Genomic DNA, 27,729 nt, shown 5'->3' on the forward strand with positions numbered 1-27,729 from the left:
CTAAACTACACTACTCCCAGCCAGGAACCTACAATAGTGACCCATTTGTAGTTAGCAGGCACCTCAGTCCCATACGTCACTTGGAATTACAAAATCACAATGCACCTGATGGGTCACTGGTTGTACTTATAATAACTGGGTTGAATGAATCTTTAATGGCTCATTTAAAGCTGTGGGACGTCAGTGTGATTATCGCGCGGCAGGGAATGATGTATGGCTTTCTCATCTCGCTCTGTGGCATTTGTGGCTTTTACATGTGATGGACAAGATAGATATTTCCATAAAATCTTGAGCGTATTTCTCGCACTGATGAATGATTTCTTCTCTAATCTTCCACTGAGCCACAAGCCAATGATTCAAGACATTTCGTTTAGATAGTGATTGTCAACTGGTGGTGGAAGCCCAGGCCTGGGCTTGTATACTCTGGCATTTAGAAGGATGAAAGGGGATCTTTTGAAACATATAAGATTATTAAGGGATTGGACACATTAGAGGCAGGAAACATGTTCCCAATGTTGGGGGAGTCCCGAACCAAGGGCCACAGTTTAAGAATAAGGGGTAGGCCATTTAGAACGGAGATGAGGAAAAACTTTTTCACTCAGAGAGTTGTGAATCTGTGGAACTCTGCCTCAGAAGGCAGTGGAGGCCAATTCCCTGGATGCTTTCAAAAGAGAGTTAGATAGAGCTCTTAATGATAGCGGAGTCAAGGGATATGGGGAGAAGGCAGGAATGGGGTACTGATTGTGGATGATCAGCCATGATCACGGTGAATGGCAGTGCTGGCTCGAAGGGCCAAATGGCTTCCTCCTGCCCTATTGTCTATTGACTATTGTCTATTGATTTGCTGTGGTGACTGGGTCAACGATGCAGGGGACTTTGTTAGAATGAGATCAGGAGGACACTTTATTTGTCCTTGCTGAACTCCTCACATCCCCCTTGCCTCCAAGATCGTGGAATTTTAGCACACTAGAGGAATGGATCGGGTAGACGCACAGAGTCTCTTGCCCAGAATAGGGGAACCGAGGACCAGAGGACATAGGTTAAAGGTGAAGGGGAAAAGATTTAATAGGAATCTGAGGTGTAACTTTTTCACACAAAGAGAGGTGGGTGTATGGAATGAGCTGCCAGAGGAGGTAGTTGAGGCTGGGACTATCCCAACATTTAAGAACCAATTAGACAGGTATATGGATAGGACAGGTTTGGATATGAGCCAAATGCAAGCAGGTGGGACAAGTGTAGCTGGGTTTTTTATAGGAAAGAAACTGCAGATGCTGGTCTAAATCGAAGGTAGACACAAAATGCTGGAGTAACTCAGCGGGTCAGGCAGCATCTCGGGAGAGAAGGAATGGGTGACGTTTCTGAAGAAGGGTCTTGACCTGAAACGTCGCCCATTCCTTCTCTCCTGAGATGCTGCCTGACCCGCTGAGTTACTCCAGCATTTTGTGTGTAGTTGGGATATGTTGGCCGATGTGGGCAAGTTGGGCTAAAGGGTCTGTTTCCACGCTGTATCACTCTATGACTATGTTATTTGACCGATCTCCATATCTTACCATGTTCCCTTAGGACATAGAAGGAAGCCGTTTTGGCCCATTGAATAAATGTCACTTCAAGCAACGATCCCATTCCTCCATTAATCGTCCTGTAGTGTATTCTCTCTCCAGTCCCACCTGCTCCCCCACAGGTTCTGCCACTCACCCAAACGTGGAACAAGTTACAACAGCCGTTGAACCTACTGAGCAGCATGCCTATGGGGAAACGGGAGGAAACCAGAGCACCAGGGATAAACTCAAGTTGCAGGCAGCACCATAAGTCAGGGTTGAATCACTGGAGCTGTGAGGCAGCGGCTTTGCCAGCTGGTCCACCATGTTACCACAGTGCTCTGATCAACGTTTCAGTGAAAACTACGGGCAGCATGGTGGCGCAGTGGTAGACCTGCTGCCTTACAGCGCCAGAGACCCGGGTTAGATCCTGATGGCAGCTACTGTCTGTAAGGAGTTCCCACACTCCATAGACGTGCAGGTTTGTAGGTTAATTGGCTTAGGTGAAAGAAAAATTCTAAACGTGCCCTGGTGTGTAGGATCGTGCTAGTGTACAGGGATCACTGGTCAGCGTGGACTCGGTGGGCTGAAGGGCCTGTTTCTGTGCTGTATCTTTAGACTAAACTAGACTAGGAGGGAGACAAGAAAGACCTGGAGGGCGTGCAGCGTAGGTTCACTAGGTTAATTCCCGGAATGGCGGGACTGTCGTATGTTGAAAGACTGGAGCGACTAGGCTTGTATACACCGGAATTTAGAAGGATGAGAGGAGATCTTATCGAAACATATAAGATTATTAAGGGGTTAGACACGTTAGAGGCAGGAAACATGTTCCCAATGTTGGGGGAGTCCAGAACAAGGGGCCACAGTTTAAGAATAAGGGGTCGGCCATTTAGAAATGAGATGAGAAAAAACTTTTTCAGTCAGAGAGTTGTGAATCTGTGGAATTCTCTGCCTCAGAAGGCAGTGGAGGCCAATTCTCTGAATGCATTCAAGAGAGAGCTCGATAGAGCTCTTAAGGATAGCGGAGTCAGGGGGTATGGGGAGAAGGCAGGAACGGGGTACTGATTGAGAATGATCAGCCATGATCACATTGAATGGCGCTGCTGGCTCAAAGGGCCGAATGGCCTCCTCCTGCACCTATTGTCTATTGACTTGCGACTCACGCCTTCAAATCAAGAAACAAATGTGTTGTAAGCATCAGTTGAGTTTGGACAAATATGTCGCATTCCTGATCTATTTTTTTAATCTCCCTTAGGTTTTGCGGGGACTCCTGGATACCTCTCCCCCGAGGTTTTAAGAAAAGATCCGTATGGAAAACCAGTTGACATCTGGGCGTGCGGTGAGTGGCCAAGTAACACTCTCAGGAGTTGATGATAAGGAACGGGGCCATGAATGAGGGCAGGCAATTCAGGCCAGAGGGCACAGCTTTAAGGTGAGAGGTGAAGGTGAGAGAAAAGCAAAGTTTAAAGGAGATGTGCAGGGGAAGTTTTTGTTCTGCAGGTGCCTGGAACGTGCTGCCTGGGGTGGTGCTGGAGGTAGACTTTTGGATGGGCACATTGGACATGCAGGGAATGGAGGGATGTGGATCATGTGCAGGCAGGCAGGCGAGATTAGTTTAACTTGGCATTGTGTTCAGCACGGACATTGTGATCCAAATGGCCTCTTCATGTGTTGAAGTTAAGCTATTATGGAATAACTGTTCGTGTAAGAAAATAACTGCAGATGCTGGTACAAACCGAAGGTATCACAAAGTGCTGGAGTAACTCAGCGGGACAGGCAGCATCTCTGGAGAGAAGGAATGGGTGACGTTTCGGGTCGAGACCCTTCTTCAGACTGATATCTTTCCTTTGTCCCTCCCCCCTGACATCAGTCTGAAGAAGGGTCTCGACCCGAAACGTCACCCATTCCTTCTCCCCTGAGATGCTGCCCGACCCGCTGAGTTACTCCAGCATTTTGTGAAATAAACACCTTCGATGGAATAACTGAATGACGTTATGCTGGCAGCCCAGCCAATGCACTGCCCCTAGTCCCAGAGTTTCTGGGACAAAGCTAACCTCTTCAATGTGGTGGCAGGTGATGTCTTCAGGCATCTTTTGGCGTAGAGGGACGGGGAGCACGAGTATTTGAATGGACACAGGCAAGAGGGGCTTCATTCAAAAAGGTTTGGAAACACCGAACTGAGATGAGGAACAGCTTCCCAGAGAGTTGTGAGTCTTTAGAGTAATCTTTGTCAGGGTGAAGGGAAGACAAGGCATTGAGTGTGGACTGGAGTAGAGTTGGGATGAGTTGGGAATAGGCAGGTAACTGATGTCAAGGGCAGCATCAGCCATGAATTTATGAAATGATGAAGAAAGATCGAAGGACTGAATAGCCCGCATCCAGATTCATATGTTCCTACACAACTTTAACAGGTTTTACGACAGGGCTGGAGGGAGGTATTGATAAACAATAAAAACTGAGAATGCTGGAAATATTCAGCAGCGTCAATGGTTTCTTTCAATGGTTTCATTGTTGTCACGTGTGCCAGGTGCAGTGAAATACATTTTTGTGCATACAGCTCAGTGCATGAACACAATCGCCCGGTCAGTCCAGTCCGCACAGAACAGCCCACTGAGTCCATATGCAAGAGTTGCCACTTTGGCCGTTGCACAGTCCCAGTTGCAGCTGGCCACAGAGACCCGACACAGCCAGCGCCTCCACTCCAGCCGTCCTGCGATCTGATGTCCCTCTCCTCGCCCAGCCCTGCTCAGTCCTTGGTCAGCTTTTGACTCATGGGTTTGGTCATCGACTTGATGCATCCATAGGCAATCCTGGTCATTTTTATTTCTCCTTCCAATTTCCATCAACTGCAATTCTTTCCTTCCTTCCCAGACTAGGCTTGCAAATTAATGTATTCATATTGGACACTTGGGGTTGACTCCAGTATTGGACCTGAGAGCTCCACGATCACAGCCTTGCTTACTTCAACTGGCTGAATTGTAACAGCACTTGATGAGTTTGTTGGATGGAGTGTGAGACACAGCTTGGTGATACGCTGTTCCTCAATGGTGTAATTGGCTGGGTGTCAGAGATTCATCTAAACGGAAACCAAATGCGATGGTAAAATAAAATCAAGGCACCAAGGGTAACAGGAGAGAAGGCAGGAGCGTGGGGTTGAGAGGGAGAGATAGATCAGCCATGATTGAATGGCAGAGTAGACTTGATGGGCCGAATGGCCTTAATTCTGCTCCCACAATTTATGAACTTGAATACTATTCATCTGCCAAGTTGATTCTAATGCCCTATTGTCCATTATTGTTGCAGGAGTCATTCTCTACATATTATTAGTCGGCTACCCACCCTTTTGGGATGAGGATCAACATAAACTATATCAACAAATTAAGGCTGGTGCCTACGACGTAAGTACAAGTGGACCTTGAGTTAGAGGTAGAGGCCGAGTTTGTGATGATAATGGTGAGGAGAGTGATACGTATTGGACTGTCGATCAGCAACCTCTGGAATCCACATCTGCCGTTAAACCTGAAAATCCAGATATTGCTGCTCATGGTTCCCATTCTCACAAATGTCATTTATCCTCATTGCAAATGTCACTGCATGAAGCACAACGATGACTGGAGCAGTTTATTAAGCTAACATTGCTATCAACCTCTTTAATCGACAAAATTATTATGTCTGTGAATTTTAATTTGTCTGAGAATTTATCAAAAATTCTACTGCAGTTTAAATCATTTTTCCCTTCATTTCTTTCAGTTAGTTTAGATTCTGCCTTTATCTCACGGGTCATTATTTTACATTCAAAACTCTTTAGAAAAGTTAGTTCATTGATTTTTCTCTTCGTGGTTTGCTGCCTGTTCAGTGTGATTTGTCATTCTTGCATGTTAGGAGGTTGCAGGGTGTCTTGGACAGGTTGGGTGGGTGGGCAGATGCATGGCAGATGCAGTATAATGTAGATAAATGTCAGGTTATTCACTTTGGCGGCAAAAACAAGGAGGCAGATTATAACCTCAAAGGTGTCAGATTAGGTAAAGGGGAAGTGCAATGATACCTTGGTGTCCTTGTACACCAGTCACTGAAAGTAAGCGTGCAGGTACAGCAGGTAGTGAAGAAAACTAATGGTATGTTGGCCTTCATATCATCATATCATATATCTACAGCCGGAAACAGGCCTTTTCGGCCCTCCAAGTCCGTGCCGCCCAGTGATCCCCGTACATTAACACTATCCTACACCCACTAGGGACAATTTTTACATTTACCCAGCCAATTAACCTACATACCTGTACGTCTTTGGAGTAACAAGAGGATTTGAGTACAGGAGCAAAGAAGTCCTTCTGCAGTTGTATAATGCCCTGGTGAGACCACATCTGGAGTATTGTGTGCAGTTTTGGTCTAATTTGAGGAAGGACGTCCTTGCTATTGAGGCAGTGCAGCGTAGGTTCACGAGGTTAATCCCTGGGATGGAGGGACTGTCACATGAGGAAAGATTGGAAAGACTAGGCTTGTATTCACTAGAGTTTAGGAGGATGAGAGGGGATCTTATAGAGACGTATAAAATTATAAAAAGGACTGGACAAGCTAGATGCAGGAAAAATGTTCTCAGTGTTGGGGGACTCCAGTACCAGGAGACACAGTCTAAGAATAAAGGGGAAGCCATTTAAAACTGAAGTGAGAAGAAACTTTTTCACCTAGAGAGTTGTGAATTTGTGAAATTCTCTGCCACAGAAGGCTGTGGAGGCCAATTCACTGCATGAATTTAAAAGAGAGTTAGATAGAACTCTAGGGGCTAGTGGAATCAATGGATATGGGGAGAAGGCAGGCACAGATTACCGATTGTAGATGATCAGCCATGATCACAATGAATGGCGGTGCTGTCTCAAAGGGCCAAATGGCCTCCTCCTGCACCTATTTTCTATGTTTCTATGTTTCTACATTATAATAATAATAATAATAATAAATTTTATTAAGCAGACTCATGGTCCATTAGAATACACATACAGTACACAGTATATACATATACAATTAAATTAAATTAGAAAAGGCAACAATACCAATATACCATTATGTTGGTAGATACTTGAATCCCCTTGAAACAACCAGCAAGATTCAAGATTTAATTGTCACATGTACCAATTAAGGTACAGTGAAATTTGAGTTGCATACAGCCATACTAAGTAAAAAGCAACAAGACACACAGCCACATAAAATAAAATTTAACATGAACATCCACCACAGTGGATTCCACATTCCTCACTGTGATGGAAGGTGATAAAGTTCAATCAACTTCCCCTTTGTTGGGCATCTGGTAGGGTGCCCTGTGGCAAAGGTGATATTTCTTTGTGCCAGTTTTCTTTGTGCCATTGCATTGCCACTTCATCCAAAATTCAGGCCATTAGACTTTTACTTTAGGCTTTAGTGACTTTAGAGATACAGCGCAGAAACAGGCCCTTCAGCCCACTGCACCAACCAGCAATCATCCCGTATACTAGCACTATCCTACTAGAGACAACTTACAGTTTTTACTGAAGCCAATTAACCTACAAACCTGTGGGTCTTTGGAGTGAGGGAGGAAACCGGATCACCCAGAGAAGACCCTCGTGGTTACAGGGAGAACGTACAAACTCCGTACAGACAACACCCATAGTCAGGATAGAACCCGGGTCACTGGCAGTAATTCTACTGCTACACCACTGTGCCAACCTAATTACTTTTCAAGAGAAATGCTTTATATTCCAGTTTATGAGAATCCCACCTAGGTTAATAGTCACCAGCTGTGAGAGAAGGCTGGCCAAACTTGGATTGTTTTTCTCTGGAGTGTCAGAGATTGAGGGAAATCATAATAGAAATATATAAAATCATGAGGGGCATTCTAGGGTAGTCAGTCAGAACCTTTTTTTCCAGACTAGAGGGCATAGCTTTTAAGTTATTATAGAATTTGTAGAATACTTCTTGCAGAAACATAGAAAATTCTATTTCCCGATGTTGGGGGAGTCCAGAACCAGGGGTCACAGTTTAAGAATAAGGGGTAGGCCAGTTAGGAATGAGATGAGGAAAAACTTTTTCACCCAGAGAGTTGTGAATCTGTGGAATTCTCCGCCACAGAAGGCAGTGGAGGCCAATTCACTGTATGTTTTCAACAGAGAGTTAGATTTAGCTCTTAGGACTAACGGAATCAAGGGATAGGGAGAGAAAGCAGGAACAGGGTACTGATTTTAGATGATTAGGCATGATCACATTGAATGGCGGTGCTGGCTCGAAGGGCCGAATGGCCTACTCCTGCACCTATTTTCGATGTTTGTATGTTTCTAAGTTTGATTAGTAAGGGGGTAGAGGTTAAGCTCACAGGATGAAGGCAGGAGAATGGGGTTGGGAAGGAAAGATAGACCAGCCATGTTTGAACGACGGAGTAGACGATGGGCTGAATGGCCTAATTCTGCTCCTAGAACTTATGAACACGAACTTATCAAGTTGAGAGCGACGCAGTTTAAAGGCGATGCGCGGGGCAAGTTTTTTGCACACAGAGTAGTGAGTGGCTGGAACAAGCTGCCAAAGGTGGTGGTGGTGGACGCAGATTTGATAGTGGTGTTTAAGGGACTTGTAGATTGGCACATGGATATGCAGGGAATGGGGGGATATGGGCCATGTGTTGAGTGAGAAGATTAATTTAACTCAGCGTTACGTTCAGCACAGATGTTGTGGGCCGAAGGGTCTGTTCCTACACTGTCCAGTTCGTTATTCTGTTTGGCTTTAAATGACTCTGGTCCAAACCAGGATTGATCGACTGACAAGTTGGAGAGGCTGATCATTTTCGTAAGATAGACGCACAAAGCTGGAGTAACGCAGCGGGACAGGCAGCATCTCTGGAGAGAAGGAATAGGTGACATCTCAATACTGCATGAATTTGGAGGAATGCTCCTCCTTGATATTTTAGTCTGAAGAAGGGTCTCGACCCAAAACGTCACCCATTCCTTCTCTCCAGAGGCGCTGCCTGTCCCACTGAGCTGTAGTTACTCCAGCTTTTTGTGTCTATCTTCGGTTTAAACCAGCATCTGCAGTTCCTTCCCACACAATGATCATTTTCTTCGTGGTTTTATTCTGAATAAAATCTAAACCTTTAAACAAAATAGATTTTAAATACGCAGCATAAATTATGTAATGGGTAATCATGAGACCTACCATAACTTTGATATCAAATTGCTTTCAGTTATTCAGGCTGATTTGCTGGCAAAAGCAATTATCTTTCCTCCTTCAAATTAGAGAGCAATATGACAAATTTAATATAATTTATGCAAATTCTTGGGGAACTATTTTCCAAGTGACTTCTGTGCTCAGTAAAGTGAGCGATATTGTTTCTGAGAAATCATGAACTCTTTCTTCAGCATAAGAGGTGACCTTTAAGAACCTGCGTAACTGTGTGAAAGAAGTCAGATTATTCCCACTGCCCTCCTCTTTCCCACGGCCTTGTGAATTGTTTTCCATTTCAAGAGTTTATCCAATTCTCTTTTGAAAGTTTTTAGTTTAGTTTAGAGACACAGCACAAAAACAGGCCCTTCAGCCCACCGAGTCCAACTTGTGCTCATTCGTTCATACTCGTTCTATCCCACATACTAGTGACAATTTACAGAAGCCAATTAACCTACAAGACCTGCTCGTCTTTGAAATGTGGGAGGAAACCGGAGCATCCAGAGAAAACCCACGCAGTCAGAGGGAAAACGAACAGCCTTGATATAGACAGCACACGTCATCAGGATCAAACGCAAGTCTCTGGCGCTGTAAGGCAGCAACTCTACCACTGCGCCACCTCAGTTTTTAGTTAATTGATTTCCTCCAGCTTTTTGGATAATCCACGCAAAGTCTGAAGAAGGGTCTAAACATTGCCTGTCTGTGTCGTTCAGAGATGCTGCCTGACCCACTGAGTTAATCCAACATGGAGATCCTGGCATCCACAGTTCCTTGTGTCTCGACACCACAAGAATTTGGAGGAATGCTCCTCCTCGATATTGTAGTAATAGGTTGCAATCGGCACCTGTTAGAAGCAACTGGAAGCCGGAGCACAGAGCATCTGTGTTTAAACCGTGCAAATATTGTTTTTGCACTTTTTCTTTTATGCCCTATCCTTAGATATGAATGAATGAATGAATGAATGAATGAATGAATGAATGAATGAATAAGTTTATTGGCCAAGTATGTGCACGTACAAGGAATGTGCCTAGGTGCTCCGCTCACAAATGACAACACAAACACACAATTAACAATTAAGAATAAAGCATAACCACATCAAACCAATAAGGATACAACATTACGGTCCAAACATGTGGGTGAAAATAAACCAGAGCAAAAAAGAGACTACAGACTTTGGTTATTGAGTAGAGCTACTACTCGTGGAAAAAAGCTGTATATACTGTATAGATATACAGTATATGCTTATTCTTGGGATATTCTTGCTGTTGAGGGCGTGCAGCATAGGTTCACTAGGTTAATTCCCGGAATGGCGGGACTGCCGTATGTTGCAAGGCTGGAGCGACTAGACTTGTATACACTGGAATTTAGAAGGATGAGGGGAGATCTTATCGAAACGTATAAGATTATTAAGGGGATGGACACGTTAGAGGCAGGAAAGATGTTCCCAATGTTGGGGGAGTCCAGAACAAGGGGCCACAGTTTAAGAATAAGGGGTAGGCCATTTAGAACGGAGATGAGGAAAAACTTTTTCAGTCAGAGTTGTGAATCTGTGGAATTCTCTGCCTCAGAAGGCAGTGGAGGCCAATTCTCTGAATGCATTCAAGAGAGAGCTAGATAGAGCTCTTAAGGATGGCGGAGTCAGGGGGTATGGGGAGAAGGCAGGAATGGGGTACTGATTGAGAATGATCAGCCATGATCACATTGAATGGCGGTGCTAGCTCGAATGGCCGAATGGCCTCCTCCTGCACCTTTTCGATATAAAAATATATATATATATATATTGTAGTTGAAATCTTGCACCCTGTTAAATTGGACCATACATCTCTGGGCATGTTTTGCCCAAATGCAATGATCCATTTTCCATCATTAGTCGTGTAGTTAATGATTGAAGTTTTTGATTAATTGAAAAATACAGCATGAAAACAGGCCGTTTGGCCCCCTGAGTCCACGCCGACCATCGATCACCCAGTTCCACATTGTCCCACCTACTCATCCACTACCTACATGCTAGGGATAATTTACAGAGGCCAAATAATCAATGAGCCTGCACACCTTTGGAATGTGGGAGGAAACCGGAGCATCCGGGGAGACCCACACGATCACAGGGAAACTGCAAACTCCATACTGAGGTCAGGGTGGAACCTGGGTCTCTGATGCTATAAGAGAGCAACTCTACCAGCTGCGGTACTGCTGAGTAGCATGCTGCTTAGGGGGCCATTTCACCTCTTGTCAGAGAGCAATCTTGTGGAATACCAGAGTCAGATGGTGCTGACTTGTATCCAATATTAAATGGGCTTTGACTTGGCTCGAGATCTTCCCAACTTACACTTCCTACAGTGGTGTAGGAAGGAACTGCAGATGCTGGTTTTAAACCGAAGATAGACACGGAATGCTGGAGTAACTCAGCGGGTCAGGCAGCATCTCTGGAGAGAAGGAATGGGTGACGTTTCAGATCGAGACCCTTTAGAGATGCTGCCTGACCCACTGAGTTACTCCAGCTTTTTGTGCCTATCTTCGGTTTAAGCCAGCATCTGCAGTCCCTTCCTACACAGGGTCTGAAGAAGGGTCTCGACCCGAAACGTCACCCATTCCTTCTCTCCAGAGATGCTGCCTGACCCGCTGAGTTACTCCAGCATTTTGTGTCTACCTTCACCACACAGTTGTGTTGGCTCTCCTCTAGAAAGGTGCAATTCTTGTATTTCTTTCATTGGTTTGGAAGTTGAAAACCAGAGAAACCTGCAAAGAATTTAGAATTTCACTTCTGCCCTGGAGCGAAGGGGAAGTGTCAATGTTCATTAGCTCTTTGATTTATTTGATTTTGACAAATGCTGTGCGTAATTATTTTTTTTATTGAACAGTTCAGTCTTGTTGAGACACAGGGGGCTATGCATTCTACTCAAATGCAATGAAACGCCCATTTACAATATGTTGCCTTTCTATTTTTATGATGGATGTTGAACAAATAGAATTCTTTAAAATTGATTTAATAAAATATGTCTATTCATGTTTCTGTCGTGAACCAGAAGGGAAATAATGAAAGGTTACTCCAACAATTGCTGGATAAGGACGTTAATTACTCTATAAATCATTTCTGAATCCCAGTTGCTCTGATTGCCATTTAAAGCATTTTAACAAGATTTTTTTTTTAACAAGACTGAACAAGATCTTTTTGGCGAGGAAAATAACTGCAGATGCTGGTTCAAATTGTAGGTAGGCACAAAATGCTGGAGTATCTCAGCGGGTCAGGCAGCATCTCAGGAGAGAAGGAATGGGTGACGTTTTTGGTCAAGACCCTTCTTTAGCCAGAAGAGGGGTCTCGACCCGAAACGTCACCCATACCTACTCTCCTGAGATGCTGCCTGGCCCGCTGAGTTACTCCAGCATTTTGTGTCTACCTAAGATCATTTTGGCTATTCACTCTGGGGATTTTGTCTACTCTGTATTAACTTTATTTATATGCTGTAACTGTAATTCTTTTTGTACACAATCCGCAGGCATTGCCACTTTCATTTCACTGCACATCGTGTATGTGCATGTGACAAATAAATTTGACTTGACTTGACTTGACTTGACTTGATGAGATTGGATTGTAACTGGACGAGCTTGGACAGGGTTGGACCAGAGGGTCAGGCAGCATCTGTGGGGAGAATGAACGACTTTTCGGGTCGAGTCTCTTCCTCAGACTCCATCCATCTGAAGAAGGGTCCTGACCTGAAACGTCGTATTTCAGTCCCTCCACAGATGCTGCCTGACCATTTCACAGAGCATTCCATTGAAAGCATTGCACCTCAGGTCCTCGAGTTCAAATAGTTTACTTCCAGCATGTTACGTACAACATACATGATCTTTTGATGAATAGAAGACACAAAGAACCGCAGATGCTGGAATCTTCAGCAAAAAATACAAAGTGCAGGAGTAACTCAGCAGGTCAGGCAGCATCTCTGTGGAATGTAGATTGGTGACTTTTCGGGTTGGGACCCTTCAGGATGATTGTCGTGGGGGGGCGGGGGGTGGGGGGTAGGGAAGCTAAGGTGGGGGCGGGACAGGCCTGGCAATGGACAGATGGATACAGGTAAGTGGGGGGTGGGGAGGTGATTAGCAGATGGGTGGAAAAAGGCCAGAGGTGAAAGGGAGACAAATGGCCGTGAAATAAGGAGAGAAGAGTTGTGAACTGTGAGGCCATGGAAAGGGGGGGGAGGGTAGGGGGAAGTGAGTGGGGGGGGGGGGGGGGGGGAAGTGAGGCTAAATGAGTGCACTTCCATTTGCCTATCCAAGTTCTTCAGAGATGCTGCCTAACCTGCTGTTACCCCAAGGCCTTGTGTCTTTTCCTCACCTTCTGATGAATGCTCTGCATGATCTTGCTGCCAGCACCTCCAAGGTGCAGGTGATACTCACTCTCCGTTTCTCTGGCAGTTTCCCTCTCCAGAATGGGACACCGTCACACCAGAGGCCAAAAACCTGATCAACCAGATGCTGACCATCAATCCCGCCAAGAGGATAACAGCAACCGAGGCCTTGAAGCACCCATGGGTCTGCGTGAGTATCAGTCCCAACCTTCCTGCCTTCATCAGTTGGATGAGCGTGGGTTGATGTGGTTTTATCAAGGCTCCAGACTGTTGGCTTCATGCCGCTGAGTAGTCGTCATGCCTTGTGCGGTCTTCATGCCTTGAGTAGTCTTTAATGTCCTTGAATGGTCTCGATGCCCTTGAGTAATCTTAATGCCTTTCACAAGTTATAGGAGTAGAATTAGGCCATTCAGCCCATCGAATCTACTCCGCCATTCAATCATGGCTGATCTCTGCCTCCGAATCCTATTTTCCTGCCTTCTCCCCATAACCCTTGACACCCGTTCTAATCAAGAATTTGTCTACCTCTGCCTTAAAAATATCCACTGACTTGACCTCCACAGCCCTCTGTGGCAATGAGTTCCACAGATTAACTACCCTCTGACTAAAGAAGTTCCTCCTCATCTCCTTTCTAAAAGAGCGTCCTTTAATTCTGAGGCTGTGACCTCTGGTCCTAGACTCTCCCACCAGTGGGAACATCCTCTCCACACCACATCCCTTGATAAGTCTTCATGCCCTTAAATAGTCTGTATGTCCATGAGAAGTCCTCATGGCCTTTAGGCTGGTTAGATCTCCTTTCAAGCAAATCATCCTTCTGCAGTTACCCACTCGGGAAGTTATCAGTTTTCATTTGTGGGCACAGTTTCCTTTAATATCCCATTAGGAGAAGTCTTCTTCTTTCTTTTGTGTCCGTCATCCATGTTTCAAATGTTGACATCACTGTCATCGTCCGTCCTGGAAAGGACGCAAGCTTCCGGCGACAATCAGTGGGAGCCATCACTTGTACAATGGACGATGGTGGTAGCAGAATTAGCTCAGGACCCTTCCAGTTTCCAGCCCCACCACATGGTCGCTTCTGCTCTGGGGCCATTAGGAGAAGTGAAGATGAATGCAAATGGGCAGGAAATTGCTCCACAGTTTTCCTACTGAACACTATGTTATATCGATGTTATTGATGCAAGTTAACATATGAACGTGTCCTTCTCTCAGCAAATAACACTGCACCTTGTGTGTTCCCTTTCAGCAACGCTCCACCGTCGCATCGATGATGCATCGTCAAGAAACGGTGGAATGTTTGAGGAAGTTCAATGCCAGAAGAAAGCTCAAGGTGATTGGTGGCAATGTTTCATATCGTCGGCCAACAAAGCCATGCATTTAACCTGAAGCCAAGGAAGGATGTTCAGGGAGAACATAAGAAAATAGTTGCAGGAGTAGACCTCACCCTTTGGATCCTTATCCTTGCAACCACTTCCTTTAAAAAACCTTGACTGGTTGGAGTCCACTGATGCATCTTCCTTTTATCCCAGTAATTTTTCTAAAAGATTGCCTCTTGTGATGGTGACTGTCACAGTTACTTCCATACTATGTGAAACTAGGGTGCTTTCTTTGGGATTTCTTTGGGTATCTCTTTGGGATAATAACAGTGTCTTCCACCATGAAGGCTGACACAAAGTGTTGATTTATCCCAGGGCCCCTTCCCTTGTTTACCATTATTCCCACCCTTGCCCACCACTAGTCCCACACAGACCCTGGCTACCTTTTTCCTTGTTATATATCCATGGAACCCCTTCCTATTTGTTCCACAGTTACTTGCCAGTTTCCCTCATTATCAATTTTCTCCCTTCTTATTAATTTTTTTAGAGTTTTGCTGCTAATCCTTGTAAAATTCCCAGTTCGCTGGTATACTCTCGAGACCAAGAGCTGTAGAACAGAGAGAAAGGGCTCTTCAAGCCTCCTTGTCCATGCTGAACAAGCTCCCATGTGCTTGAGTAGTCCATAATTCATAAGTTCTAGGAGCAGAATTAGGCTATTCTTCCCATCAAGCCTTTGCCATTCACTCATGGCTGATCTATCATTCCCTCTCAACCCCATTCTCCTGCTTTCTCCCCATAACTTTATGGCCCAAAGCCCTCCAAACCCATCCTACCAACATATCTGTCCAAATGGCTTTGTGAAAATCATAATAGTATCTGCTTCCACACCTTCCCCAGGCAGCCCATTCCCAGTACAGACTACCCTTTGAGTGTTGTATGGGGTTTCCCCCAGACACCATTACTCCACAAAGCCATTGTGGTGATAGATAATGGAAGGTGCATGGCTGGGCAGGAGCCTGGTTTACGGTGGTGATTGTTTTAATGCTGTCTATGCTGTGCGGAGAGTGGTGACAGGTCTGGAATTATAAGATGCAAGGCAATTAGACTAACTAAATACGCTATCAGCCCAGAATTAATTCTTCGCACTGGATGCAATCATCTGTGAGAATGGAGACACTGGAATTAATAACTGTATATATCATATTGAGGAAGATTAATTCAAGCATATTTTTCAATAACAGACGTAATTAAAATCTGTAAAGAGCTGCTGCTTGGAATTTAGTAGCAGCCATGACACATGAGGAGAGGGGCTTGCAATTAGTGAATTTCACAGGCTCAGAGCATCTCTAAACGTTTAACCGCTGGTGAAGACGGGCCACCATTGTAATGCAAGAATCAGAGCAGCCAACTTGCGCACAGCTCGTCCACAAACATGGCAACAAAACTCTTGCCCAGGTCTCTGTGGCAGATCCACTCTCCTCTTCAAAGTATTGCCACGGGGTCCTGTATCTTGCTGAACAGGGTCTCTGTTTAATAAAGAGAGTCGTCGAGCGAAACAGCGTGGAAACATTCCATTCGGCCCACATTGTCCATGCCAAACAATTTGGCAAACTGTGCTGGTTCCATTTGCCTGCATTTAGACCACAACCCTCTAAACTCTTCCATTCCAAATATCTGTCCAATCGGCTTTTAAAAGTCAGAATTGTATCCACTTCTATACCTTTCTCTGGCAACTCGTTCTAGATACAGACTACCCATCCACTGAGTGAAAAAGTTATCCTCAAAGCCCCTCGATCTCTCCCCCTCTTGCCTTTATCCCATGCCTTCTAGTTCTAAGTGCGAAACACTGTTAGGTAACATCTCTAAGTTTAAATGTTACATCTCTAAGTTTAAATGTAACATCTCCAAGTTTGCGGATGACACAAAGCTGGGTGGCAGTGTGAGCTTCGAAGAGGATGCTATGAGGCTGCAGGGTGACTTGGACAGGTTGGGTGAGTGGGCAGAATCATGGCAGATGCAGCATAATGTGGATAAATGTGAGGTTATCCACTTTGGTGGATAAAAGAAAGGCAGATTATTATCTGAATGGTGTCATATTAGGAAAAGGGGAGGTGCAATGAGATCTGGGTGTGCTTGTACATCAGTCACTGAAAGTAAACATGCAGGTACAGCAGGCAGTGAAGAAAGCCAATGGCATGGTGGCCTTCATTGTGAGAGGATTTGAGTTTAGGAGCAAGGAGGTCCTTCTGCAGTTGTACAGGGCCCTGGTGAGACCACACCTGGAGTATTGTGTGGAATTTTGCTATTCTTTCTATTGAGGGAGTGCAGCGTAGGTTCACCAGGTTAATTCCCAGGATGGCGGGACTGACGTATGATGAAAGAATGGAGCGACTGGACTTGTATTCACTGGAATTTAGAAGGATGAGAGGGGATCTTATAGAAACATATAAAATTGTTAAGGGATTGGACATGCTAGATGCAGGAAAAATGTTCTGATGTTGGGGGATTCCAGAATCAGGGGTCACAGTTAAAGAATAAGGGGTAGTCCATTTCGGACTGAGATGAGGAAAAACTTTTTCACCCAGAGTTGTGAATCTGCAGAATTCTCTGCCACAGAAGGCAGTGGAGGCCAATTCACTGGATATTTTCAAGAGAGAGTTTGATTTAGCTCTTAGGGCTAAGGGAATCAAGGGATATGGGGAAAAAGCAGGAACGGGGTACTGATTGTGGATGATCAGCCATGATCATATTGAATGGCGGTGCTGGCTCGAAGGGCCGAATGGCCTTCTCCTGCACCTATTTTCTATGTTTCTACGTACAACTCTGTGGGACAGGTTGCATCTCTGAAGAACATGGATACGTGACGTTTCGGGTCTGGACCCTTCATCAGACTGATTGTGGGGTGTGTGTGGGAGGTGTGGGGGGGGGGGGCAGCAGCACAAAGACAAAAACTAATGCCCCCAAAGTTGATGGAGCTTGGAGCTAATTTGAAGGTATTATTGTTTAATAGCTTATAATTTATTGATGGTTGCAGGATTGTATAAATATATAACAGTCAATAATAAAATAAATTAATAACAAGTAATCGTAATAGTGCCAAACAGGTCCATAGTGCAACCATTGACATAGTCAATAGAGGATCATAGTTGTTGAGGTAGTAGTTAGTGGTTTGAGTTTGAGTTTGAGTTTATTGTCACGTGTACCGAGCGAGGTACATTGAAAAGCTTTTGTTGCGCGTTAACCAGTCAGCGGAAAGATAATGCATGATTCCAATCGAGCCGTCCACAGTGTTCAGATACAGGATAAAGGGAATAACCTGATTAACATTTAGTGCAAGGTAAAGTCCGAACAAAGATAGTCCAAGGTTCTCCAATGAGGTAGATAGTAGATCAGCACTGCTCTCTGGTTGTGGTGGGATGGTTCAGTTGCCCGATAACAGCTGGGAAGAAACTGCCCCTGAATCTGGAGGTGTGCGTTTTCACACTTCTATACCTTTTGTGTGATGGGAGAGGGGAGAAGAGGGAGTGGCCGGGGTGCGACTGGTCCTTGATGATGCTGCTGGCCTTGCCGAGGCACCGTGAGGTGTAGATGGAGTCAATGGAAGGGAGGTTGGTTTGTGCGACGGTCTGGGCTGCATCCACAATTCTGTGCAATGTTCAAGAGCCTTACGGTTGCTGGTAAGAAGCTGTCATGTTGTTTATCCACGTTAAGAGCTGAATGACGAGTTTTGTTCTCTGTTGAAAGGGGGGAAATGAACACATTCACTAACCAGTCTTTTCTGATTTAGGGTGCGATCCTGACCACAATGCTTGCAACAAGAAACTTCTCAGGTATTTTCCTAAACGGATCACTTCTGTGGCATGCTATTGCGTATAATGGAGACAGAAACCAAGCCTGCTCGATAAAGGATGAAGTGTTTAGAGAATATTGCTGTCTGCATTGTTTTAACACAAGCACAAATTTGTAAAATATGTTAGAATGCCAAGTTAAGCAACTTTAAAGGTTAGTTTGTACTTGTCCGTCCAATACCGCAGCTTCTAACCTTAAGGTTTAGGTTATTATTCTCACATGTAACAAGCTACAGCAAAGAGGTTTGTTTGGCACGCTATCCAAGCAGACCGGATAATGCTAAACTTAAATACAACCTAGTCAAACTTGGTGGAACAAAGGAAAAGATTCAGAGTACAGAATATAGTTCTCAGCATTTTGGTGTAAATGACTTATCCTATATTGGAATAAATCTCCCTTTAGGAATCAAGACATTTGCTGAGAATTAGTAGAACTTTCCATTTGACAAATGAGTGATTTTCGGAACGTTGTAGTAATTTACAGCAGGGGTAATAAATGCCCAGGGCTCTCAGAGTAGATCACAGTCTGGAATTTCTTCCCACTGCCCAGGAAAGTTGCAGGTTGGCTTTAATTGGCAAGATATCTGGGAACAATTGTCATGTTATAAGCTTCTACAAAATGTACTCTTTATTTACTGTGAGAATGAGGGCTTTGCTGGCAGAGGGAGTGAGATCACCTTTGTCATTGCCTCTAGAGAGGTGATGGTGGACTCCTACTGCCCATGTACACACAGAATTATTGGGTCAGGAATTTCAATGTCCTCTGAAAGGGAAATTGCTCTATGTGTGCCTTTTACACAAAATCAATTGAAGCATTTAATTCTTTTGTAGAGCCATTCTATTTATTGGTTAGATTTCAGTCAAACGGTCTTACGACTTCCTGAACTACTTGACTAAACCATCAAGAGCATTCCATTAGAACTAGTCATGCTTTGGTTTAGACATGGTCCACTATTTAGCAAGGCTTTTTATATTTGGGAAAGAAGGACGTGTGGGTTTTCTCCGAGATCTTCGGTTTCCTCCCACACTCTAAAGACATCCAGGTATGTGGGTTAATTGGCTTGGCAAATGTAAAAATTGTCCCACGTGGGATAGTGTTAATATGTGGGGATCGCTGGTTGGCGTGGACTCGGTGGGCCGAAGGGCCTGTTTCTGTGCTGTATCTCTAAACTAAACAAAGAAGAATAATGCTGGAGGGACCCAATAGATCAGGCAGTATCTGTGGAGGGAAATTGACGGGCAACGTTATGGATTGGGGGCCTTCTTCAGACTGTTCTTCACACCTTCTGGCAGATAGACCTCGACCATGCTGAGACAGGTGCCAGCTCTCTGACACCTCCTCATATTTACCCCTTGATCTTGAGTCTCCACTGACGTCCACCAGGCCACCATCTCCCAACCCATCACTGGTCTCAATAGACAATAGACAATAGGTGCAGGAGTAGGCCATTCGGCCCTTCGAGCCAGCACCACCATTCAATGTGATCATGGCTGATCATTCTCAATCAGTACCCCGTTCCTGCCTTCTCCCCATACCCCCTGACTCCGCTATCCTTAAGAGCTCTATCTAGCTCTCTCTTGAATGCATTCAGAGAATCGGCCTCCACTACCTTCTGAGGCAGAGAATTCCACAGATTCACAACTCTCTGACTGAAAAAGTTTTTCCTCATCTCCATTCTAAATGGCCTACCCCTTATTCTTAAACTGTGGCCCCTGGTTCTGGACTCCCCCAACATTGGGAACATGTTTCCTGCCTCTAACGTGTCCAACCCCTTAATAATCTTATACGTTTCGATAAGATCCCCTCTCATCCTTCTAAATTCCAGTGTATACAAGCCTCTGGCGATCTCCCCTCCACAGCCACAACCCTCATTGTTCGCCAACCCCACACTCCCCCTTTCTATCTCCTTCCCAGTCTGAAACACACCCATCCAAAACGTTGCCTGTTCACTTTCCTCTACAGATGCTGCCTGACATGCTGAGTTTCTTCTGCAGTTTGTTTTTTTGCTCAAGATTCCAGCATCTGCAGTTCCTTGTGTCCAAGGAGAATGGTGGCATAACTCACATTGCAGGGGAGCAAGATCTTCTAAGTTACATGGCAAGTGGGGAGATGGGCATAAATGCTTCAGGAACAAAGAGGAGAATTTGGTTTAAAAGCTTTGCCAATGACGATGAGTTGAAGAGAGAGGTGGGCAGAGGGTGGGAGATATTATTCAAGGTATCCATAGCAGCATCCCACACATTTAGAGTCTTAAAGTGACAGATTCTGTCAACATACGTTTAAATGCTGGCAAATCAGAAATCTGGCCGGCACGTTCTCCTGTGAAAATTAACCCCTTCTGAATGTCCCTGAGGAGTTTGCTTGCATCGGCTTAGCAGAAGCTTAAGATAAATTCATATGGGCCACATGCAATAGTTTGTTGAGGTCTTCCTTGGGCAAGCTGTGGCAGTATACTGTACCATGGATTTTATAAACTACCCTAAACCTGACGAAGGGTCCCAGCCTGAGACATCACCTACCCATTTTCTCCAGAGATGCTGCCTGATCCGCTGATCTACTTCAAGTGATAGGAGCAGAATTAGGCCATTCGGCCCATTAAGCCAACTCCCAGCCATTGCATCGTGGCTGATCTATCTCTCCATTCATCTTACTCAAGCACTTTGTGTCTAACTTGGCATCACGTTGGGCAGAGACTTTGTGGGCCGAAGGGCCTGTTCCTGTGCTGTACTGTTCCGTACTCTCTGAGACTGGGGACCAGGATATCTACCTGCAGCCTCCAGGTAGAGGACAGTCCACCTGAGGAGCACAATTGCTCACATCTGCACTTTGAGTAAACAACTTGATTCTGTGCTCAGTTTATTAAAGTGCAGATTGAGGTTCATAACCGGGCTGATGGATTTGAGTCAACCATGGGCAGCCGTGACACTTTGCACATCAACCCTGCTGCACGGGCGAGGGGCGGGAGGGGTTGCTCAGTCACCAGAACCGTGCGGCAAAGCACATTGGGCACATGCCACCCCCTCCCTGTGTTGCCAGTCCCTGGGCCGGGACACATGGGCCGGGCTTTTAGTAGTGATTGAAAGGGAACTGCAGCATCTGGAAACACATAGGAAATTGCTTCACTTTCCTGTCCCTTCCCCGTGCCCCACTCAGACTCACCCATTTCTCCCCTCCCTATATTCCCTCCTCTGGCTTCACAGTTCTCACCTCTTCCATCCTTCTGTCTTCTCATCTCTGGCCTTTGTCCAACCACCTGCCCGTCAAAAACGCTCCTCACCTGTATCCACCTATCATTTGCCAGGTTTTGTCCCCCCCCCTTCCACCGCCCCCACTACAATCAGATTGAAGAAGGGTCCCGACCTGAAACGTTGCCAATCCATGTTCTCCACAGATGCTGCCTGACCCGCTGAGTTACTCCAGCACTCTGTGAAACGTCACCTATCCACATTCTCCACAGATGCTGCCCGACCTGCTGAGTTACTCCAGCACTCTGTGAAACGTCACCTATCCACGTTCTCCAGAGATGCTGCCTGACCCGCTGAGTTACTCCAGCACTCTGTGTCTTTTTTTGTAAGCCAACATCTGCCGTTCCTTGTGTTAAAGTATAGGAAATTGTTTTTTTTAATCTACTGGAGTGCCCACATCTGTAACAACAGTGCCTTGTGGCAGTATATTGCGAACATAGAACAGCACAGCACAGGGACGGGCTATCTGTGCCGAACTATGCCAAATTAAACTGCTCCCATCTGCCTGTACTGTACTTGATCCATATCTGTCTAATCCCTGCCCTTCCACATGCCCATCTAAAAGCATCCACTATCGTATCTGCAACGCAATTTAATTTCCAGCTTGTTGAGCTGACAAAAGAAACGGAGGGGGAGATGAGACCTTCCCTTCCAGATGATTGTTTGAAACGTCATTGTCACAAGCACTCGGGGCAGTGAAACGCCTTTGTTTTACATGTAATACACAAGTGTGCAGCGAGTCGCCTTGTATAGGGAGAGTGCCGACAGAGTTGCAAAAGCATTCAATATAGTCCCTGTCGCCCATCTGTCTTCTCTGTCCCCTACCCCACCCCCACCCAGAGTCTCTCTCTGTTCCCAGTGGGCCCGCCACACCAGGTCCCTCTTGTAGATGAAAGGTGATGCCACTCATCTCTCTCTGACCTGTACCACATTCCCCAAATGCTGCCACATTGCCAGACAACAGAGCCTGCACGGTTCGCTTGTCCAAGGAACTTCCCAGAGAGTTGTTGTATTGGTGCCCTGGTAGGGGATGTGAAGCCTGAAAGGGAGATACAAAGATTCAACATCAGCTTCAGAAACGGGAGAGGGGGGGATGATTAAATATGTGAAAAGAATTAGATTTGGGGGGGGGGGGGGAGGAGAGGGGCATGAACACGAGGGTGGGTCTGGTACCAAGACTAATCCTTCTCTGCTGCACCACTCCATCAGCTGGAAATTCATTGTCCAAGGACACTTTCGGACAACCTCCAAGTTGTGCTGCAAAACTAGGCTTTGCTTCAATGAATGTGTCGGAAAATAACTGCAGATGGTGGTACAAATCGAAGGTGTCACAAAATGCTGGAGTAACTCAGCGGGTCAGGCAGCATCTCTGGAGAGAGGGAATGGGTGACGTTTCGGGTCGAGACCCTTCAGTCTGAAGAAGGGTCTCGACCCTAAACGTCACCCATTCCCACTCTCCTCGTTGCTGCCCGACCCGCTGAGTTACTCCAGCATTTTGTGATACCTTCGTTTCAATGAAAATGAATTTCAGAATTTCAAAAGTCACATGTCCCAGATAGAACTATGCCCATTCTGCAAAGAAAGTCTGGACATATGGCAATAAATCACTCTCGACTCTTGAAATTCTGAAATTCATTTTCATTGAGGTGAAGCCTAGTTTTGGAAACAGTGGACAGACAACAGATGGTGGCTTCGGAGGCAGCACACAGTTAGTGAGGAGCGGTTCCTATCCTTTGCATGTTTTAAAGTTAAACTCGGTTGGAAATCGGAAGCAGAAGAATCGGACGGAGCAAATGGGAGGGATTTAAAACACATGGGCTTTGCTGTTCCTCTTTTAACCTTTTGAGCGTCCTCAGCCCCTGTCACTAAACCCTTCCCTTCCGATAGTTGGCAGGCAGTCGACAGCGCCTGCGGCAGCCACAGCTGCTGTTGGTCTGGCGGAACAAGGTATGTGCTATTGAACAACAGTGTGACAAGCAGCATGCCCACTGAGTGCTTTCACGTAACTCGGAATGACTCTCATTTAACCATCATTCATCATTGCTTACTGGAGTTACTTTTCCCTGTAGGAAAGCAACAAAGGTATGTGGATTTCAGCAAAAAGCAAATGTAATCGTGCAGTACATACTTGCATGTCCGTATATCTAAAACACACACACACACACACACATACACACACACACACACACACAGGCATGCACGTATATGCGAGAATACACAAGCGCATGTTTATGTGTGAGTACACACACACACACACTCACATGCACTCTCACACACACTCTCATGTGCACTTTCACACACACTCACACACACACTCACACACACACACACTCACATGCACTCTCTCACACACTCTCACACACACTCACACGCACTCACTCGCACTCTCACACACACTCACACGCACTCTCACGTGCACTTTCACACGCACTCACACTCTCACACGCACTCTCACACGCACACTCACACACTCACATGCACTTTCACACACACACACACTCTCACACACACTCTCACATGCACTCTCACACACACTCACACACACTCTCACACACACTCTCACACACACTCTCACACACACTCTCACACACACTCTCACATGCACTTTCACACGCACTCTCACACGCACTCTCGAACACACACTCGCATGCATTTTCAAGCACACTCACACACACTCACATGCATTTTCACACACATTCACACACACTCTCACATGCACTTACACACACACACAGCAACACAACACAAACACACACAACACACCTGTGTGCAAGACTTTAAGTTGGAGGTTACATTAAATTAACCCTGCACATCGTACACATGTGCATGCATCGTTACAATGCAATGCTGGAGTCCTGTTCTGCTACAGACAGCACCATATAAATTAACATGCACAAAAGTATGAGGTTGTCTATGTCTTCGAATTCACAGCGGCAGAGCTGGCATATGGGGTTAACATGTTCCGATTAAATCGGTGTTCACTTTGCAAATGAGCAGCCATTTGAAACAAACTTATGAACATCACATTGCAGACACAACGCTGAGGGTTTGAAAACAGATTTTCATCCCGACACTGACAGACGTTCAGTGATCCGCTGCTTATTTGCAGGCGCGTCTATTGTTTCTGGTTTCCAGCACCTGCTGTGTTCCACAGGTTGTCATGAGTGTGTGTGTGTGTGTGTGTTAATACAGTTTGAGCCTGTCAAAGTGCTGTGGTATCGCCCGGATTGCAGTGAAAAACACATTCTGCTGGAGTATTAGTTGTTGAGTGCGATGTTTTTAATGCAGAGGGCTTCTGGATGTGCAGATAGAGAGAGTGGACCAATCATCTGTGCCCAAACAGATCAAACCAGACCAAGTATCTGCGATGCTCCACACTGGGTTCTGGAAAAACCAGGACAGTCATAGTTTATTTTAGTCATTTTAATCTCAAGAGTCAAGAGTGGTTTATTGTCATGTGTCCCAGATAGAACAATGACATTCTAACTTGCAGCAACACAACACAATATGTAAACACAGTGCACTGTAAACAATATTATGAACAAGGGAAAAAAGTTCAGTGTATATATATACACATGCTCACATATATACACACACACACACACACACACACACACACACACACACACACACACACACATACATATATGAGTGTATGTGTATATATATGCACACACATACATATGTATATATAGGCACACACACAGACACATACGTACACATAAAACCAAATAATAGTCTGTGTAGTTCTGAGGTTATTTGGAGGTTGTAGTGTTTAATAGGGTGAACATTTTGGATAAAGCACTGATAAAATTTTTGATATTATTTTAATCAGAAGGAAACAGGGAACTCTGCATATAAAGTACACAGTGTTAAACAAGATGAGTTCAATTCTCAACAGATTCAGGGAGTATAGGACACTTTTCACTGCTTTGGTAACTATGAATCAGGATTGTCACACCAAAGCACAGAGAAGGATGGAGGGGATTTCTTCCTGGTTCTTTGTCTGGGAGCTTTACACAAGTGATTTTGATGACGTAAAGATTCAATGGAATTTGGGCAAAACTTGTGGGAGCAACGGGGGGGGAAGGCAACAAGTAAGATTAGAATTGGCCGCATTGATGCAGATATCTGAGCACCGTTTCACAGCGAGCCGGGTGTGTGAGGAATGCCTTTGTTCCAGTACTGCAATTAAAAATGTCTGTCAGGCTAATTATTAATACTTAGTTGAGCGCAACCGAGTTTAAAAAAAGTTATTTTGCTCGGTTGTGTTTTTTATGTAACCTAACAATTGGAGCGTAATTCGGTACACTTCAAGTACTGGACAAATGACAAACATAAAAAACAAGGTTCCCTCTTAATCATTGGAGTCTTTTACCAGAAGGTATGGGTTTACAGCAAAGGATAGGAGATGTAAAGGAGGTTTTGGGGAGATTTTCTTTTACCAAAAGGGTGGTTCAAATCTGATATCTACCCTACCTGACGTTGAAGGCATTTAGTTAGTCTTGCAACATTTATTCAGTATTTAGAGGGGTATTTGAAACACCATGGCCTAGAAGGCAATGTTGGCACAGTAAAGAAAGCCGCTTGATGGCCCTATTTACAGCTCCATTAAGCTGCACTTAGAGCATATTTGAGTGCCTTCACCTCTAGATTGTAAAGCAGCAGTATCAGCCACTCTGTTTGTGACAATAATTACCCATTGCTTTCCCAGTGGAACTGATCAGGAACGAAGGAGGAAACATTTTGAGTAAAGAACTATTTGTGTCCTTTTATGGAAAATATATGATCATAAAATATTGAGTGATAACTTTGTAGGCTTTCAGCTTCTTTATGTTGTAGTCAAAACTATCAAGATTAGCATGTAACAAAAGCCAAAAAGTGTATTTTCAAATCATCCTTTGCCGATGTGTAATCTTTTGGTTTTGAGATGTTATGGACAGTTTGATAGTTTCCAGACTTTAATGCGCACTGGCGTGTTGAACTTTCCATCAACCACTCTAACAGAGATATTGAGAGTACATGCGAAGTGTGAGATGTTCAGCCACAAGTGAAGCTCGAGTCCCCATGAGCAGATCTCATTCCATTAACAAGTAATGATGGCCGGAGACACCTTTATGAGAAATTCTGATCAGAGATATCTTGCAGCTGAACCTCTGCATGTGGATCTACAATAGGAGAGCAAGAGGCTGAGGGGTGATCTTATAGAGGTGTATAACATTGGGAGGGGAATAGATAGGGTGAATGAATGCACAGTCTTTTACCAAGGGAAGGTGAATAAAAAATCATAGGTTTAAAGTGAGAGGGGGCAAGATTTAATATGAATCTGAAGGGCAACCTTTTCACACAGATGGTGGTGGGTGTGGAACAAGCTGCTGGAGGAGGTAGTTGAAGCTATAACAGTATTTAAGAGACACTTGGACAGGTACGTGGGTAGGAAAGGGATATGGGCCAAAGGTGGACAAATGGGACTAGCGTAGATGGGGCATCTTGGTCTGGCGTGTTCTGCCGAAGGACTGGACTCTAGGACTCTAATCTGCTTCTGAGCACCTACAAGGATATTGTGAGTTTGGGAAATGGTAGGATTCACTGCAGTGCATTCCATATACAAAGTACTAGTTGACTAGTTTATGCTCAGGAATTCTGTGGCACAGTGATGCAGCTGGTAGAACTGCTGCCTCCCGGTGCCAGATACCCGGTTTCGATCCTGACCTCAGGCGCTATCTGTGTGGAGTTTGCACGTCCTGCCTGTGACTGTGTGGAGTTTCCACCTGCATCCAAAAGACGTGCGGGTTTGTAGGTCAATTACCCTCTGTAAATTGCCCCTAGTGGATGAGAAGATAAAACTCGTACGAACGTGTGGTCGATGGTCGACGTTGACTTGATGGGCCGAAGGGCCTGTTTCATGCCGCGTCTTTTAATCAGTTGTTATAGCCACAATAAGAAGACTGCAACATGTCATCTGCAATGCTCGCGCTCGCCTCATGTACCACGGGTGTACTGTCCCCATCACACCCCCTTGCCTCTGCATGAGCATGCCTGCCTGCCTAACACCTTTCATCCTGTGACCTCCCTGTACTAAAAGGACTAGTCCAACGTCCCTGGCATGCATGTGTATGGTCTCCATCCACACCCACCTCCAGCCATCTCATTCATGAATCTGGTCTTGGAATGTGGAAACGCAGCAGAAAATAATGAAGTGAGCATGCTAATTCCCACTGGAAAACTGTGTTCCCTCTCATGGCAGGCCCTTAGGAAGCAT

The 27,729-nt window shown here is 45.1% G+C and overlaps 1 protein-coding gene across 6 annotated transcripts in view; it reads left to right on the top strand.

Annotated features, from left to right (window-relative positions):
• The window catches only part of camk2g2 (calcium/calmodulin-dependent protein kinase (CaM kinase) II gamma 2), a 298,181-nt gene that overhangs the window by 207,602 nt on the left and 62,850 nt on the right, over positions 1-27,729 (top strand). For 4 of the 6 annotated variants that reach the window (XM_078428656.1, XM_078428657.1, XM_078428659.1 and 1 more), the window contains exons 8-12: positions 2,794-2,877; positions 4,842-4,936; positions 13,128-13,250; positions 14,304-14,387; positions 18,161-18,203. In XM_078428656.1, the coding sequence (XP_078284782.1) occupies positions 2,794-2,877; positions 4,842-4,936; positions 13,128-13,250; positions 14,304-14,387; positions 18,161-18,203 (429 nt within the window). Of the gene's footprint in view, positions 1-2,793; positions 2,878-4,841; positions 4,937-13,127; positions 13,251-14,303; positions 14,388-18,160; positions 18,204-23,354; positions 23,415-27,729 lie in introns of all 6 variants that reach the window. The other 2 variants (XM_078428653.1, XM_078428654.1) reach the window with 1 other exon arrangement.

This window comes from Rhinoraja longicauda, chromosome 35 (assembly GCF_053455715.1).
Source record: "Rhinoraja longicauda isolate Sanriku21f chromosome 35, sRhiLon1.1, whole genome shotgun sequence".
In the NCBI taxonomy this organism is placed as follows: Eukaryota; Metazoa; Chordata; class Chondrichthyes; order Rajiformes; family Arhynchobatidae; genus Rhinoraja; species Rhinoraja longicauda.